Raw genomic sequence first — 16776 nt, forward strand, 5'->3', positions numbered from 1 at the left:
ATTAACTGTGAATTTTGACCCAATACAGATGTAAATATCATGAAATATCTACACTTACACATGTCCACATCAATAAGGTTTATTGGCAGAAGTCTCTTGCAAGGTAATTTGATAATACATATTATAATAACTAGAGAAATGTGTATAAACTTCATGACTACCACAGGGAAGTAAACATTCCATCTTAAAAAACTGGGAAAATATCTGGGCATGAAGACGTCCATCATGGTGTTACCTATAATAGTAATACATTAAAATCCACGTAAACATCCAGCAATAGGAAAATGACCAGATAAATAAGAGTATCATGAAATTGATAGAATTTTGTATAGCCATTAAAGAAGTAAAAATCATGGAGGCTCTGTAGGAACATAGAACATTCCATACTAAAATGTTATATGCTGTCTGTGCTATCATTTAATTTATGTGAGAACCACAGAACTAGAACTATTTATCCAATGTGTGCTTAGGGAGAATATGTCAGACTCTGTGCTAAAAACAACAGGCAGAAGCTGGCATGTAAAACCTTTGAGTATTTAATAAGTGTTTATGTGTAGTTTGTTTAATGCAGTGCTTGCTGTGTTAGTTTGCTGGGGCAACAATATCGAAGCCCTAGAGACACCTACTGCCTCACACTTCTGGAAGCCAGAAGTCCACAACCAAGGTTCAGGCAGAGCTGACCCCTCCTGAGGGTCAGGATGGCATCTCCCCCACGCCTCGCCCGTCAGTGCTGGTGGTTTGGCGATAATCACGGGCGCGCCTGGGCTGTGGGAAGCACCACCCCCATCTCTGCCTTCGCCTTTATATGGTGTTCTCCCCGTGTGCTGGTCCGTCTCCGGATTTTTGCTTTTTTAAGGATACCACTCACAATGGATTGGGCCCACCCAAGCTTAGTGGTGAAGAAGTGCCTGCCAATGCAGGAGACTTAGGTTCAATCCCTGGGTCAGGAAGATCCCCTGGAGAGGAAAATGGCAACCCACTCCAGTATTCTTGCCTGGGAAATCCCATGGACAGAAGAGCCTGGTGCGCTACAGTTCATGGAGTTGCAGAGTTGGACATGACTTAGCAACTAAACAACAACGTGTGTGTGTGCTTGCTAAGTCACTTCAGTCATGTCTGACTCTGTGCAACCCTATGGACTAAAGCCCGCCAGGCTCCTCTGTCCATGGGATTCTCCAGGCAAGCATACTGGAGTGGGTTGCCATGCCCTCTTTCAGGGGAGCTTCTCGACCCAAGGATCAAACCCATGACTCTTATGTCTCCTACATTGCAGGCAGGTTTTTATCACTTTAATAGTAGGACTCAGTGCCCCCTGGGGAACCCTAGCAACAACAATGACCTCTAATTAAATCCATCCCCTCGGTAAAGATGCGCTCTCTAAATAAGGTCAGCCTCTGAGGCGCTGGCGGTTAAGCACTCCAGTAAATGAATTTATTGTGGATGGGGGTGAATTCAACCCATTACATTTAGGATACTATAACGTTTTAATAAATATTGGCTAATATTGTTATTATTCTTGCCAATAGTATTAAGAGCAGTAGTCAGAATATCATGAGATTGTGTGTTGTGAAACCAATCGCATTAACAAAATAGGATGAAAACCGTTGATTTTCTAGGGTGATAAGTTTCTAAGTAATCAGGAGTTTTTTGTTTCCTTCTTCTGTTTTTCTCACCCTTATTTTAAAATTTTTGTCATGCCTATCCTTCTCTAGATTTTGCACTATTTAAAAAGGGGGGAAATCTAAAACATCTCTTAAATATTAATATAAGCAGTTGCCATTCAACCATAAATACAAATTCCCAGGCTTTCCTCTCTTTCCCATCTTCAAACAGTGTCTTTTTCGTCTCCAATAGAAACACACCTGTGAAAAGTCCAGCTCCCTGATGGAGGAAGACAGAGGCTCTTTTCTTTCATTCTGTCTTTAACTATTACTTGAAACAGCAGCCTTCTCAGCTGCCTTCGTGTCCATTCCGAGGACTCTCTTTACTTTCCGGCCACACCGTGCGGCATGTAGGAGCTCAGCTCACCAACCAGGGGTCGAACCCTTGCCCCCTGCACTGGAGGCGCGGTGTCTTAACCACTGGACCTCCAGGAAAGTCCCAGTTCTTAGAATGTTACTTCACCATCTCTGCTTTTCCTGGCAGGAAAAACAAGGCATAATGTTTAAATTTCTCTCATCTCTGCTGATGACTGTGTAGTGATTACAACGTACGTGTTACTGCCTGTGGACTGTTTGCAGGAAAAAGGCCCTCAGGCCAGGTGACAAAATCTTTGCCTGTTTTAAAGTTATTCTTTTCTGTCATGATCTTTTTAAATATTTGTTTTCCTCCAGGTATCTGATCTGTTGGATTTCTGTCTTCCTTGTGTGTCACCATCCTTGAGTTAGGACCCAGTGTTTTGTTTTCAGGAAACAAAATCTTGGATTGTGTAGCTTTCAGATTAAGAAGAAATGAATGATAAAGGTAACCATCATTTTGGAGTATTGATGGGCCACTTTTAAATATATATATATATATATAACTCATAGATTATTCAGCTAAAATTTTTATAACTTATTTTATTTGACCATGCTGGTCTCCGTTGCTATGCGGGCTTTTCTTGTTGCAGAGAGAGGGCGCTCCCCTCTGACTGCAGAGCTGGGCCCTGGGCTCGCAGCTCAGTGTTCGGGCCCCAGGGTCCAGAGCACAGGCTCAGTACCGTGGTGTACGGACTGTTGCTCCAGACGTATGGGATCTTCCTGGACCAGTGATCGAACCCGAGTCTCCCGCACTGGCAGGCAGATTCTTTACCACTGAGACATCTGGGAAGCCCCCAGGAAAGAAATTTTAAATTAAAAATGTATTGTTTTCACCTCATAAGATACAAACTGTCTTATTAAAATAGTAAGACTCAGTATTAACACGAGGGTGAGGCAGAAGCCACAGTCCCTGGGACCGTAGTCATGAGCCCTTCTGTCTGGCCCTGCTCCTGATATCTCAGGGTCCCTACAGTTTTAGAAAGACATTTCATGTGCAAGAAAACAGAGGATCCGTTAAATGAATTATTATTCATCCAAATGATGGGATGCCTGATGATCATTAAACACTGCCTTAAGGACAATATTTCATGGAAAATGTTCACGATGTATCAAGTGAAAGAGGAAGCTAATAAATATAATACAGATTCGATTTTCTGCAATAATGATTAAAAAGTGTGGAAGTGTATACATCAAACTTAAACCATCATTGTTTCTAGGCAATGGCACAATGGAAAAAGCTTTGTGATTTTAGCATTTTATAGTTTCTTTAGATGAACATGCACTGATTATGAAATTGGGTGGACTGAAGTTGGGGTCTATTATAATGTTGAGGGGTGAGGTAAAGCCATTATATAAAGAATCTTGAATATATAACACACTGGAGTATTAACACCCATTCATTTGTTTAATCACTTAACCATTAATTCATTTAACAAATACTTTCTACCTTTTTACTCTACGATAATCACTGGGGAAGGGCTTCCCAGGTGGCTCAGTGGTAAAGAATTCTCCTGCCAATGCAGAATCCCCTGGGTCAGGAAGATCCCCTGGAGTAGGAAATGGTAACCGTCTCCAGTATTCTTGCCTGGAGAATGCCATGGACATGGAGCCTGGCGGACTACAGTCCATGGGGTCTCCTATGAGTCGGACAGGGCTTAGCGAATACACAACAACAAAAAGTCATGGTGGAGGCCACCACGGATATACAACAGTGAGCAAAACAAACTCTCCCTGCCCTTAAGGAGCTTAGTGGGGAAAAGGAGAAGTAATAAGAATCACCCAAGTACATGTATAATTATATCCATGATAAGTGCAGTGAAGGAAAGGAATAGTGCTGTGAGGGTCCATGGCAGGAATGCAATATCCATATTAAATTTTTAAATTATTATCTAATCAAAATATATAGTGCCTCCTTGTGTGTGTGTGTGTGTGTGCGCGCGCACTGTGTATTGTACGTTGTCACCAGCAGCAGCATCTCAAGTGAATACTCCAAAACTAGGAAAAGGAAATTCTAGCGAAAACATCTAGAAATACCAAAAGAGTCTGAAAATTCTTCAAAAGTAATATTGAAAAAAAAATATTGAACCTTTGCATGATGAATCCTTGATAATTGCCTGAAGCTCTTAGTGGTGGACCCCTGAAGATTTAGTTTTCCACCATGCTCTTATCATGCATGCATTTTCCCTCAGAAGCTGAAAGATAAATCTGACAAGCTCTGGATAAACACTGGCTAAGACTCTACACTTGCTGGTATGGGAAGGCGACATGACTTAGTCCCTGTTATCATCAGGTCTCCTATTAGGCAGCCTCGGCAAGGAGTCTGGATAGATCAACGTGTCAGGCTGCGTGCTTGGTGATGATTCAGACTGGGGTTGAGTTGAAGTCGCCACTCAAACAACTGGGAGTGTACAGCCGTGCACAATTCCATTTAAACTGCAGGAAAAGTGAGAAGAGGGATAGGGTTTTGAACCCTGGCCCAGGTGGCATTGTGGTCAAGAATCCACCTGGCAATGCGAGCGACACAAGGGACCCGGGTTTGATCCCTGGGTCAGGAAGATCCCGTGGAGGAAGAAATGGCAGCCTGCTCTACTATTCTTGCCTGGAGAATCCCATGGACAGAGGAGCCTGGCTGGCTACAGTCCATGGGGCTGCAGAGAGTCAGACACGACTGAAGAGACGCACACATCACTTTGAAACATGTTTATTTAGTCTCGTAAGAAAATGAAGGGGGAGCAGAAGAAACCGCTCGGCTGGCACCAGGACTTGCAGCTGGAGCGGCTCACGGTCCGCTCGCCTGGGCTCCGGGATTTCGCTCAGCTCAGACACGCGTTCCTGATTCCCCAGTCTCCTTACAAAGAGAGTCAGGCACTATTTCACTTTCCAACATCAATACAACAGGTCTAGTTTTCTTAAGTCAATGAGGGCATGATAGATCTGATGACCTTTTGTTGGAATGTCATTTATTAGTATGAGTAAATTATTCTCCACGGCTGAATTGATACGTATAGTAGATATATCTTCCTCCAGAGGCAGCAGAAAAGTCTACCGCTTTACCCTCTCGTGCACTGCAGAGATCTATTGTAGGCAGATTACAGATTTTCAGCTTTGGACTTGCAAAGGTGACCCCAGTGATGATGACTATTTTTTCTAATCTGTTTAGGAAATGCTATCATTCTCCTTCAATCTGATTATCTATATCTATAGGAGTATACCTTCAAAGGCTATGTATTTATTTAATCTAACAGGGAAAATGGAAAAAGTGACAAGAACGCTAGTCAAATTTCTTGGGCTCTTTTTTCAGGGAAGTAAGAAAAGTAATGAATTGACATTTCAGAGCATTGTTTATTTGCTTTTATAAGAGTTGTACATACCTGATTTTCTTTAATCTTAACCGTAACATTTGAAGTATAATCTTTGCATTTAGCTTATACTGTGAAGGTCTCCTATGTATTAAATACTGTTTACATATTTTGGAAACAGCAAGTCTTGCTCTCATCAAATTTATCTTTACATGAGGAAAATGAGATCCAGGCTTTCGAGGTGTCCATATCTTGTGCCTGGAACTTAATAAGTGGTCCGTAAATATTGACTGTGTAAAACAGAATAGGAGTTCAGTCAGGGCTGCCTGTTTCCACAACCCAGACTTTGTTCTGAGTAGTGTGTGTGTGTGTGTGTGTGTGTTTGAGAATACTATTCAGCCACAAAAAAGAAGGAAGTCTTGCCATTTGCAGGAACATGGGTAGATCTTGAGGGTATTATGCTAAGTGAAATGTCAGGCAGAGAAAAACAAAGGCTGTGTTATCTCATTTATATATGGAACCAAAAAAAAAAGCAAACAAACTCACAGAAAAAGAGATCAGGATTGTGTTTGTCAGAGGCAGAGATGAAGAGTGAGGGAATTGGATGGGGTGGTGAAAAGGTAAAAACCTTATGGATTCAGATTATTCTCCCCACAAAGTATATTCTTTAACAACTCTCTCCGAATAAATTTTGGAGAGGCTCGCTTTCTTAATTCAAATATAACTGAAATACCTTTTTAAAAATGAACTATCAGTGCGTGCAAACATAAAGAAACAGTGCAAGCCATAATGATGTAGTTCAATGGATTTTTAAAAATAATAATAGTAATAATAAAAATAAAATCTTAGATAACCAGCACCCATATCAAGAAACAGAAGCTCCCTAGCATCTCAGGAGCCCCCGCTGAGTGTCTCTAAGTCACTGCCTTCTCTTCCCACTTCGAAGATAATCTTTATCTTGACCTTTTTTCTGGCATGTGGGATTTCCATTGTGGCATGCAGAACCCTTAGTTGCTGCATGTGGGATCTAGTCCCTGACCAGGGATCAGATTGTCCCCCTGCATCAGGAATGTGGAGTCTTAACCCCTGGACCACCAGGGGCGGCCCCGTCCTGAGTTTTTACCCCATACTTTAATTTGCCTGTGTTTCAACTTCAAGTTAATTTTAGAAACCAGTAATACCCTCTTTTTCCAGGGAAGGAAATTCTACTCTTCAGGGAAGTTGCTTTACCTAAGACTGACCGTGCAGGTGGCATGTCTCCCAGTTCATTATAAGTCCCAGAAGGATAATGTTCGTATCATGGTCAACTTCCAAAATCAAGATGGAACCGTCCAATGTTTGAGTCACATGTCAAGGCTGATGTCCCCCCCACACACCAAAAGGGTAATGTAAAGAGGGCTTCCCAGGTGGTGCGGTGGTAAAGAACCCACCTGCTAATGTAGGAGGTGCAGGAAACCCGGGTTCAATCCCTGGGTCGGGAAGATCCCCTGGCAACCCACTCCAGTATTCTTGCCTGGAGAATCCCATGGACAGAGGAGCCTGGCAGGCTATAGTCCATAGGGTCACACAGAGTCAGACAGACATGGCTGAAGCAACTTAGTGCACACGCATGCACGCGCACACACACGCACACACATTGTCAAGATCTGAATATATATGTCCCTCCAAAATTCATATATTTAAACCTAACCCCCAAGGTGGGGCCTGGGAAGTGAGTCAGTCAAGAGGCAGAGCCCTCATGAATGGATTGGTGCCTTTATAAAAGCAGTCCAACACATTTCCCTTGCCTTTTCCACCATGTGAGTTTTCAGCAAAGAAATGGTCATCTGGGAAGTGGGCTCTCACCATCCATTCAATCTGCCAGCTCCTTAATCTTAGGCTTCCCAGCCACCAAGAAACATAGTTTATCCAATCCGTGGTGTCATATCTTTTTGTCTTTTCACACTGTTCATGGGGTTCTCAAGGCATGGATGCTAAAGCCGTTTGCCGTTCCCTTCTCCCGTGGAGGTTGCACGGCATGGCTCACAGTTTCACCGAGTTATACAGGGCTGATGCTGGGAAAGATCGAGGGCAGGAGGAGAAGGGGACGACAGAGGATGAGATGGCTGGATGGTATCATCGACTCAATGGACATGAGTCTGATCAAATTCCAGGAGACAGTGAAGGTCAGGGAAGCCTGGTGTGCTGCAGTCCATGGGTCAGAGAGTCAGACGCAGCTGAGAAACTGAACAGCAAGAGCCGGCGGCAGTTCGTCATGGCGGCCAGAGCGGAGCAATACACCTACTTGTTACCTGTTGGTTTCATGGAAGCTCTCAGACCAGTTAATCACACTTAGGGTAGAGTCAGTGGCCTTAAAACACAATCTTTCTTCAAGAAAAGACACTCACTGACTTTTTTTCTCTCAACCCTGGAAAGTTTCAGTCAGTTACATTTGGTCACGAAAAAAATGATAATGGCATGAAGGATAACCTGAAAATTTCAGCCAAAGAAATACTGGGATCATTAGATCATTACTATTGGCCACACCTCGGAGCACGTGGGATCTTAATTCCCAGATCAGGGATTGAGCTTGTGCGCCCTGCATTGAAAAGCAAAATCGTAACCACTGGACTGCAGGGGTAGTTCCTGGGATCATTGCATTACTAACTTTGATACCCTCAGAAATTTATTTGGCAGTCACAATGTCTCTGAAAGGATTAAGTCAACTTTTAAATATCTGTTACCTTACCGCTGAAAGAAATGCATCGTGTGTATTTACAAGGTACCCCTGAAGTGTAGATTATTTCAGCTGATAGTTTCTGAGAGCAATAATAATAACAATAATAATAATAAAGCATTTTTCCTGCCTTTTCATTCAGAGGTCTTAGAGAAAAATTAATTGGGGAGTTTTAATGATTTCACTTTGGCTTTAGAGCTCTCTAATTATAATTAATCAGAGAATAAACATCTTGTATACAATTTTCACTTCCAAAGTCATATACCAAATATCTTTGATTTTTCATGGGTTTGCCAGTGAACATTCACTCTTCTTGTCAAGGAACCCACTCTCATAGCAGCAATTCGTCTTACCCTGGTGGCCTCTTGATTACAGCAAGCCATGTGAATCCAGTGTTTCAAAGTTATTTTTTACATGGAAAAAGAAAATACACCCGTTAACCCTAAATGACATTGTCAGCTGTCAACCTATCAATGACTGACATATTTCACTTGCTCAAATTCAAAAAAGCTGTTCTGTAATGTCTGAAAATTGATTCTGAAGAGTGCATATGCTATTAGCCTACTTATTCATTCAAACAATGACTACACTCTGTCCAGAGATGTGATTCTGTCCATGTACAAGTACATACTTGCATCTGTACTTCTCTCTGTTGACGTAACTACAGGAAGAGCTGTGAGCCATTCTCTCTGGGGATAGGATTAGAAGAGACTCATTGTTACATTTTATATCTCCATATTGTCTGACGAACTCACAATCAAGTTTATTAGGTATAAGTCTCAGGCTGTAAACTGAAGTGTACAAAAAACATCTTTTCTCAGTGTGATTTTTCCCATTTTTATTTTTTTTCACTTTGTATTTTGTGTTGGGGCGTAGACAGTTAACAATGTTGTGATAGTTTCAGGTGGACCACTAAGGACTCGGCCGCACGTATGCCTGTATCCATGTCTTTGTGTTTTGTGTTGGGGCGTAGACAGTTAGCGATGTTGTGATAGTTTCGGATGGACCACTAAGGGCTTTGCCGCACATGTGCCCGTATCCATGTCTTTGTGTTTTGTGTTGGGGCATAGATAGTTAGCAATGTTGTGACAGTTCCGGGTGTGATAGTTCCCCACTAAGCGCTCGGCCGCACATATGCCCGTATCCATGTGTGCTCAGTCGTTAGGTCATGTCCGATTCTTTGCGAACCCATGGACTATTACCCTGCCAAATTCCTCTGTCCGTGGGATTTTTCCCGGCAAGAATACTGGAGTAGGTGGTGATTTCCTCCTCCAGGGGATCTTCCAAACCCAGGAATCGAATCTGTATCTCTGAGTCCCCCACATTGCAGGTGGATTCTTTACCACTGAGACTTGGGAAGCCCCATATACATGCATCGACTCTCCCCTAACTCCCCTCCCATCGAGGATATCACATAACACTGAGCAGAGTCCCGTGTGCTGTGCAGTAAGTCCTTGTTGACTGCCCATTTTAAATATAGCACCGTGTAATGCAAGAGGCCACACCAACACAGCTAGTGTTAAATCAGCAGCTGGAAGCGCAACAATCTAGATTTTCACATTTTCTTTCTGTTACCTTGGAGCCTACAGACACCCTTGTTCCAATCTGGTTTTTATCTGCTGGTCCATGGAATCAGCTGTATCCTCCTCTTCTGACTGTGAGGCCTCTTCACACCCTCTGGATGTCCTTAGACCAAGTTTTTTCCTGCTCCTAGGCGGAGAAGGCAATGGCACCCCACTCCAGTACTCTTGCCTGGAAAATCCCATGGACGGAGGAGCCTGGTAGGCTACAGTCCATGGGGTCGCTAAGAGTCGGACACGACTGAGCGACTTCACTTTCACCTTTCCCTTTCATGCACTGGAGAAAGAAATGGCAACCCACTCCAGTATTCTTGCCTGGAGAATCCTAGGGACGGCGGAGCCTGGTGAGCTGCCGTCTATGGGGTCGCACAGAGTCGGACACGACTGAAGCGACTTAGCATAGCATAGCATAGCATAGGCGCGCAGGAAGCACTCCCCATGTCCTGTCTGTTGTAACTAGCAGAAACTCCATGAGGCTCACCTGCTCAAACATATGAAGATACACAATAAGCAAGATTAAATCAGATAGTAATCACTGTTGGCAAGGACATTAAAACTGGATATTAGAATAGGAAGTTCCTGGGGTGGGGCACCTATGTCAGAGGGGCAGTCAAGGATGGCTTCTTGGAAGTGGTGCTATTTGAGTTGACGTGCACATCGCTGTCTCCACGATAAGACTGTAAATTTAAGGTAGGACATGATCAGATTCATTGAAAGTCTCAAAGACCTGGCATGAAAAGGGTACAAAATGGTCCAGCTGGTGTCCAGAAGCAGAAGTTCATCAGGCAGCACACCTGGACGTGGGCTCCTGGGAGGCATTAATCCCATTATTTGTCTCCTCTACCCTGTTAGGGTCCATTCCTTTCAGGACTCAACCTCCATAGATAAAGTCTAAGAGTTCAGGCTGGGTCACGTGCTCCCCACTGCTTAGGGAAGATCAAGATATCTTTATTTCTAATTTCACCAGTAATTCTCCAAAAAGAAGTTGCCCTGCACGTTATGCCACCAAAAATGGGTGAGTGCACGATGGACATCACTGCAGATTTTCACCATCTTCTCAGCATCTACAGCGAGGCTCCCACTACAGCTTCACTTAGCACATTCCATCTTGAGGAGGAAATCTGTCGTTTTGTGTAGTGATTGGCTCAAGAAGGTTCTTCCCTAGAATGGACTAATATCAAATTATTTCCTGCCCTTCCCCAAATCTTGTTTAAGAAGGTTGGCAAGTTGAATTAAAAATAGTTAAAAACGAGGTAGACATCTTGATCCACCCCAAGGAGGTTTATTTGCAAAACAGTCTGAAGCCCTTCCCGTGGCATAGCAGACGCTTAGTGATCTTAGTCCTGAGACAGACTATGGAGTTGGAAGGAAAAGACTGGGTCTGGGTTTTGTCTTAATTCATCACTAGTAATATGGTTTGGGATACTTATTAATGCCACTAAAGCCTCTTTCTTCATCTTTTAAGCAGGAAAATAATACGACAACATGGGTTTTCATGAGAGCAAACAATGTAAGGTCTGCAAGAAGGAAGTACTTAATTAAATGCACATCCCCTAGCGCTAATCACTAACACCAGTGTTCTAAAGCCAACTCGTGCCACCAACTTAGCATTTGTACCAAAGAAAATTGATCAGAGTGGGGTTTAAAACCATGGAGATCCTCTGAACTCTGACCCTATTCATTGAGTTCCTTCCTTACCTTAAAGTTATCTTTTTCCTTTCTATAAGCTTATATTTGCTTGTATTGTTATGAGACTGCATTTTACAAATTTTGTTATGCTTACATTTTAGTTTTATATTAGATGGCTCAAGCAGATTAAACTGGATTTACAACCATCCCAAGCAACCCTGATACAGCCAATAATCGTATATAACATCTACAGTCTCTGAATAGCACTGGTCTGTTTGATAGAGGAATTTAGACCTCCTCAACACTTTCCATTTTGCATTCCATCCATCTTTACCTTAACACATTCCTCTGTTCCAAAAGCCTCCTTGTAGTTTATTTTCCAAAGCAAACATATTGTTTCAAAGTTATAAAGCTCTTTAGGTTTGGCAGGAAGTCTTATCATTGGACAAGCTTTTGATGCAATTATATTGTTGGGTGGAAACTTGAGTACCTCTCCTTATTTCAGTGGAGTGCAACATAAAGGACGGCTTGGAGTCCAGGGTAATATAATCAGATAGGAACTGAAGTCAGAGGATTTACCCCACCCATCAGCTTCGCCTCTGTGATTTACATTAATATTAAAGGTAGATCGAATGTTCCACACACCCTGAGGCTCTTTACCTCACTACCACTAGGGAGTAGAAATCTGCATTATTTTTTTTTTATATATAAATTTATTTATTTTAGTTGGGGGCTAATTACTTTACAATATTGTAATAGTTTTTGCCATACATTGACATGAATCAGCCATGGGTTTACATGTGTTCCCCTTCCTGGACCCCCCACCCACCTCCCTCCCCATCCCATCCCTCTGGGTCATCCCATTGCCCCGGCCCTGAGCCCTTGTCTCATGCATCGAACAAGGTATGGTGTTCTGTTTCACATATGATAATGTACATGTTTCAATGCTATTCTCCCAGAACGTCCCACCCTCACCTTCTCCCTCAGAGACCATAAAATTGTTCTATGCATCTGTGTCTCTTATTCTGTCTCGCATATAGGATCATTATGATGCAGGTTTGATTCTAGACATGGTGAGGCTTTTTAAAAATGATTTTATTTATTTTCGGCTGTGCTGGGTCTTTGTTGCCGAGGGGGCTTCTCATGCGGTGGCTCATCTTGTTGCAGAGCAGGAGCTAGATCTCGGGCACTCAGGCTTCCACGGCTTCCACACGTGGGCTCAGCAAGGTGGTTCCCGGTCTCGAGAGCACAGGCTCAAGAGCTGTGGTGCGTGCACTTCGTTGCTCTGCAGCACGTGGAATCTTCCAGAACCAGGGATCAAACCCAAGTCTCCTGCACTGGCAGGTGGATTCTATACCACAGAGCCACCAGGGAAGCCCAGTGAGGACTTTTTTTTTTAAAGAACAATTTAAAGTCAAATGTTGCTTAAGCCGTTGCTTAAATTAAGGGCTGGCTGTGTTGTTTGGTAAAAGCAGAGAGACAGAAGACAGCAAGGAACAATGAAAATTTAAGGAAGAGGCAGATGTCAAGGCCTGTAATGATTATAGGTGTGTAGTTTTCAGTCTTAAAATGTGTAAGAATTGAATCTTAAGTCAAGGTTTAGCATTGCTTCTTCCTCTATGAAAAATTGTTGTTGTTCAGTCACTCAGTCATGTCCAACTCTTTGTGACCCCGTGGACAAGCAGCACGCCAGGCTTCCCCGTCCTTCACTGTCTCCCAGAGTTTGCCCAAACTCATATGCATTGAGTCAATGATGCCATCCAACCATCTCATTCTCTGTCACCTCCTTCTCCAAAAATCTTGCCCTTAATCTTTCCCAGTATCGGGGTCTGAAATAAATAAGTTCACAGAAAAGACAACAAAATCCATCGCATAACAAACGCATTGAGTAGCCGTCACTGGAGACGGCAGTGCAGGCCGAGTCTGGGGGTCAGGGGCCCCCGCGTGCAGCGTGGGGCTCACGCGTCTCCTTGTGTGACGTTTCACCACGCTAGGCCCTCCACAGCCATGCTCTGGTCGTTAAATGCTCGTTGCTGTGTGCTTCCCTCATGACTGTGGGTTTAAAAGGATTTAGAATACTCAACGGAGAAGGCAATGGCACCCCACGCCAGTACTCTTGCCTGGAAAATCCCATGGATGGAGGAGCCTGGTAGGCTACAGTCCATGGGGTCGCTAAGAATCGGACACGACTGAGCGACTTCACGTTCACTTTTCCCTTTCATGCACTGGAGAAGGAAATGGCAACCCACTCCAGTGTGCTTGCCTGGAGAATCCGAGGGACGGCGGAGTCTGGTGGGCTGCCGTCTATAGGGTTGCACAGAGTCGGACACGACTGAAGCGACCTAGCAGCAGCAGAATACTCAAGCTTCAAAAGTCAAGCAGTTTCTTGGCTGAAGTTAGGCTGATTTTTATTTTTTTAAACACAGAATCCAAGGTCGGGGAATTGAATATCCTTCCTGTCGGTATCTATTACTAACGGAGGCAGTTGCCAGGGCAAGGAGGGCTGTTTCTACACTGGCAGAGAAAATCACGTAAAATTGTCTTGATTGTTGTTAAAGTTCTCCAATACAAGAAAGGTGATCATAATTAGTTTCTTTTTCTTCGACAATGAGTCTTGCTGCTGGTATTCTTTTAAGAATTTATTTTATTTTTCCGGGTTCTATAGCCAGTTATTCATATGTCTGCCTGCCCCTAAGCAGAGAACATAATTTAGACATTTCCTCTCTCTAGTAGTTAAAACACTGCCTGAAATAGGTGATGAGGAAAACAAAATGAATGCCTGGATAGCAAATGAAAGAACCTCGGGGTCACAGAGAGGAAGGAATATAATCTGTGAGACTGAAATTGGCATTCCTTAATTATAGCAGGTGATGCTATGCTTTTGGAATGGAGAATATATGAATTAATGGCTTCCTTTCCAAATTATGTTAAAAATAAACTTAGGAGAAACTAAAAGAGCTGCAGTCTTAGACCATACAGTCTTTTCATATTTATTTTTAAATCTGTTGACTTGGTTGGGCCAGGTCTACGTTGAGTCATACGAATCCTTAGTTGAGTTCTCTGGGCTCTAGTTCCCTGACCAGGGATCAAACCCGAGCCCCTGCATTGGGAGCAGAGTCTTAGCCACTGGACCACCAGGGAAGTCCCCATCAAGTCTGTACTTAGGTTATCAGGTCTTTCATATATATATATATAGCAGTATATTTCTCATTGCATGTTTATTTTTATATAATTTTATTAGTAAACCAGTTTAATCACGTCAGTGACTCTAAGGCTTAATAGTACACATGCATTTGCAATGGATCTTTATACAATTTTATATACAGATATATAATTTTATTGATGTTTTTGGCTGTGCTGGATCTCGAGCAGGGCTGCCCTCCAGGGCTACCGTGTCCGGGCTTCCCATCGCGGTGGCTTCTCTTCTTGCGGAGCACCGGCTCTAGGCGTGTGGGCCTCAGTGGTTTCCGCTTGCAGGCTTTAGTTCCCAGGTTCAATAGTTGCGGCACAGGGCTTGGTTGCTCTGCGACCTGTGGGATCCTCCCGGATCAGGGATCGAACCCGTGTCTCTTGCGTTGGCAGGTGGATTCCTCACCACTGAACCACCAGGGAAGTCCCTGCAATGTATCTTTATTGAAGGGCTGGGAGGAACTCAAAAGTTTTCTCCTCAAAGTTGGAGGTCAAGATTAGAGAAGAACATAATTGCCCCAGGGGAAAAAAAAAAAAACCAAGGAATTCCTCTTGTTTCACAGAATCTACCTCACCCTTTAAATGTATAGGGGCAGAGAATCAGAGTGATATAATGGAGAAATAAAAAACCCCTTTCCATGTGGAATAACCAGGATTCTACCCATGATGAGCATCTGCAAAATTGCAGGCAGACACCAACCTGAAGTCGAAGGCAACTTAAGTTATGGCTGCAGCTAAAATGAATCTGTTGAGGTGGTTTTCTCTCTTTCCTTGGGAGATTTTCTAAGGTGAGAGCCAGAGAGAATATGGCACTTCGATGCAGTTAAGCCGTGACAGAGCTAATATTCATTGTTTCAAGGCAGCATCAATGTCACTTTGATTGGGCTGTTTATTTTTAAGGCCACTGTCTTTTGGATCTGGATTGGCAACTGAATCCCCCCCTTTATTATTGACTTGGGTATTGTTATGGAGCTGATAAAAATGTTTGGGTTGGTTACAAGTTCCAATTCCAAAGAGCTCCAAGCAGCCCTACGGCGCAGTTCTGTGTGCTCTTTGGAATCGTTCATTTTCTGAGTGTCAGGATGCGAAAAGACTTCTCTGAATAGAATTGAAAATCGTTTGTGCCTAAGGACCTAGGCTGTTTTTTCTATTGCACACTGTTGTTTAAAGCCTTCAGTAGTTTTTTAACGAGATTTTTTTTTATAAGGAGAAAATGCATTCTTCACTTCAGAAAAATAATTGATGAGGAAAACATTTTGACACATCTTGAAAGCACCACAAATGATGAGCGAGGTCTTGATTAAGAGTCCTTATTAGTTTCTGTTTGCTTTCCACATCGAGCGACAGAAGACGAACTAGCTTGTTTATGTGGCTGGTGCCATCCTTGACTTTTCTTTTATGTTTTTCAGGCAATGAAATTCAGCACATACTTATCTAGTATCCCTCCCTCCACTGAACACTATCTACCTGTATGTTTTAAACCAAAAAGTCAAATGAATCTTTATTCATCCCGTGCAAACTGCCTTCCACACACAAAGGGAAACAGAGGGATCCTTTTAAAATACAAATCCACTGAAGCCACCACTCTGCTCAAAACCATGTAATTAATGGGAACCTTGTGATGATGGACGGTGTGTCCAAGGTGTGCGTGCATGCATGAGCGTGCCTGCTCAGTCGCTCAGTCGTTTCTGACTCTTTGTGACCCCATGGACCGTAGCCCCCCAGGCTCCTCTGTCCATGGGATTTTCAAGGTAAGAATACTGGAGTGGGGTGCCATTTCCTTCTCCAAGGGATCTTTCTGACCCAGGGATCGAACCTGGGTCTCCTGGGCCTCCTGCAGTACATCAGGGTAATTGCCACTCTACTTCATGAATTTGTTGGTGGATATATGAATTAATTCATGCAAAGTACTTGAAAACTGTATCTGATATACAGGAAGCACAGAATAAACATCCTTTTAGACTCAGTGCTGTTAACAATGATTCCTGCGTAAACTAGTTCTCATAGTCATTTTAGATATTACTTTTAGCTATTCATTTAATAAAATGTCTTTTATTCATATGAAATGTCTTTATTTAAAATAGACATTTTATTAAATGAATGCTAAATACTGAAGATGTGAAGATAAATACTATCATTTCTTTCCTTAGGAAGAGAGGAGTGTAATATACAAATCATTTTAAATATAACTGGAAAAATTACTGCAACATTTGAAGTCCAACTGGGTTGTTGCTTTTTTTTTTTTTTTTATTAAATTTATTTATTTTAGTTGGGGTTGTTGCTTTTTTGACCGTGCTCTGCCTTCGCTGCTGCGTGCGGGCGTTTCTCCAGCGGCTGAGGGCAGG

The 16776-nt window shown here is 42.9% G+C and overlaps 1 protein-coding gene across 2 annotated transcripts in view; it reads left to right on the forward strand.

Annotated features, from left to right (window-relative positions):
- The window catches only part of LOC145505566 (liprin-alpha-1-like), a 488322-nt gene extending 480152 nt beyond the window's left edge, over positions 1–8170 (forward strand). Inside the window, exon 4 of one of the 2 annotated variants that reach the window (XR_014053128.1) lies at positions 6512–8170. Coding sequence is in view for 1 of the 2 variants with exons in the window: in XM_081488025.1 (XP_081344151.1) it covers positions 6512–6591 (80 nt within the window). In the remaining variant the exon portion in view is untranslated. The remainder of the gene's footprint in view (positions 1–6511) is intronic. The other variant, XM_081488025.1, reaches the window with a different exon arrangement.
- The last annotated feature ends 8606 nt before the right edge of the window (positions 8171–16776 follow it).

The sequence above is a fragment of the Giraffa tippelskirchi genome, chromosome 1 (assembly GCF_054371585.1).
Source record: "Giraffa tippelskirchi isolate mGirTip1 chromosome 1, T2T-mGirTip1v1.2.pri, whole genome shotgun sequence".
In the NCBI taxonomy this organism is placed as follows: Eukaryota; Metazoa; Chordata; class Mammalia; order Artiodactyla; family Giraffidae; genus Giraffa; species Giraffa tippelskirchi.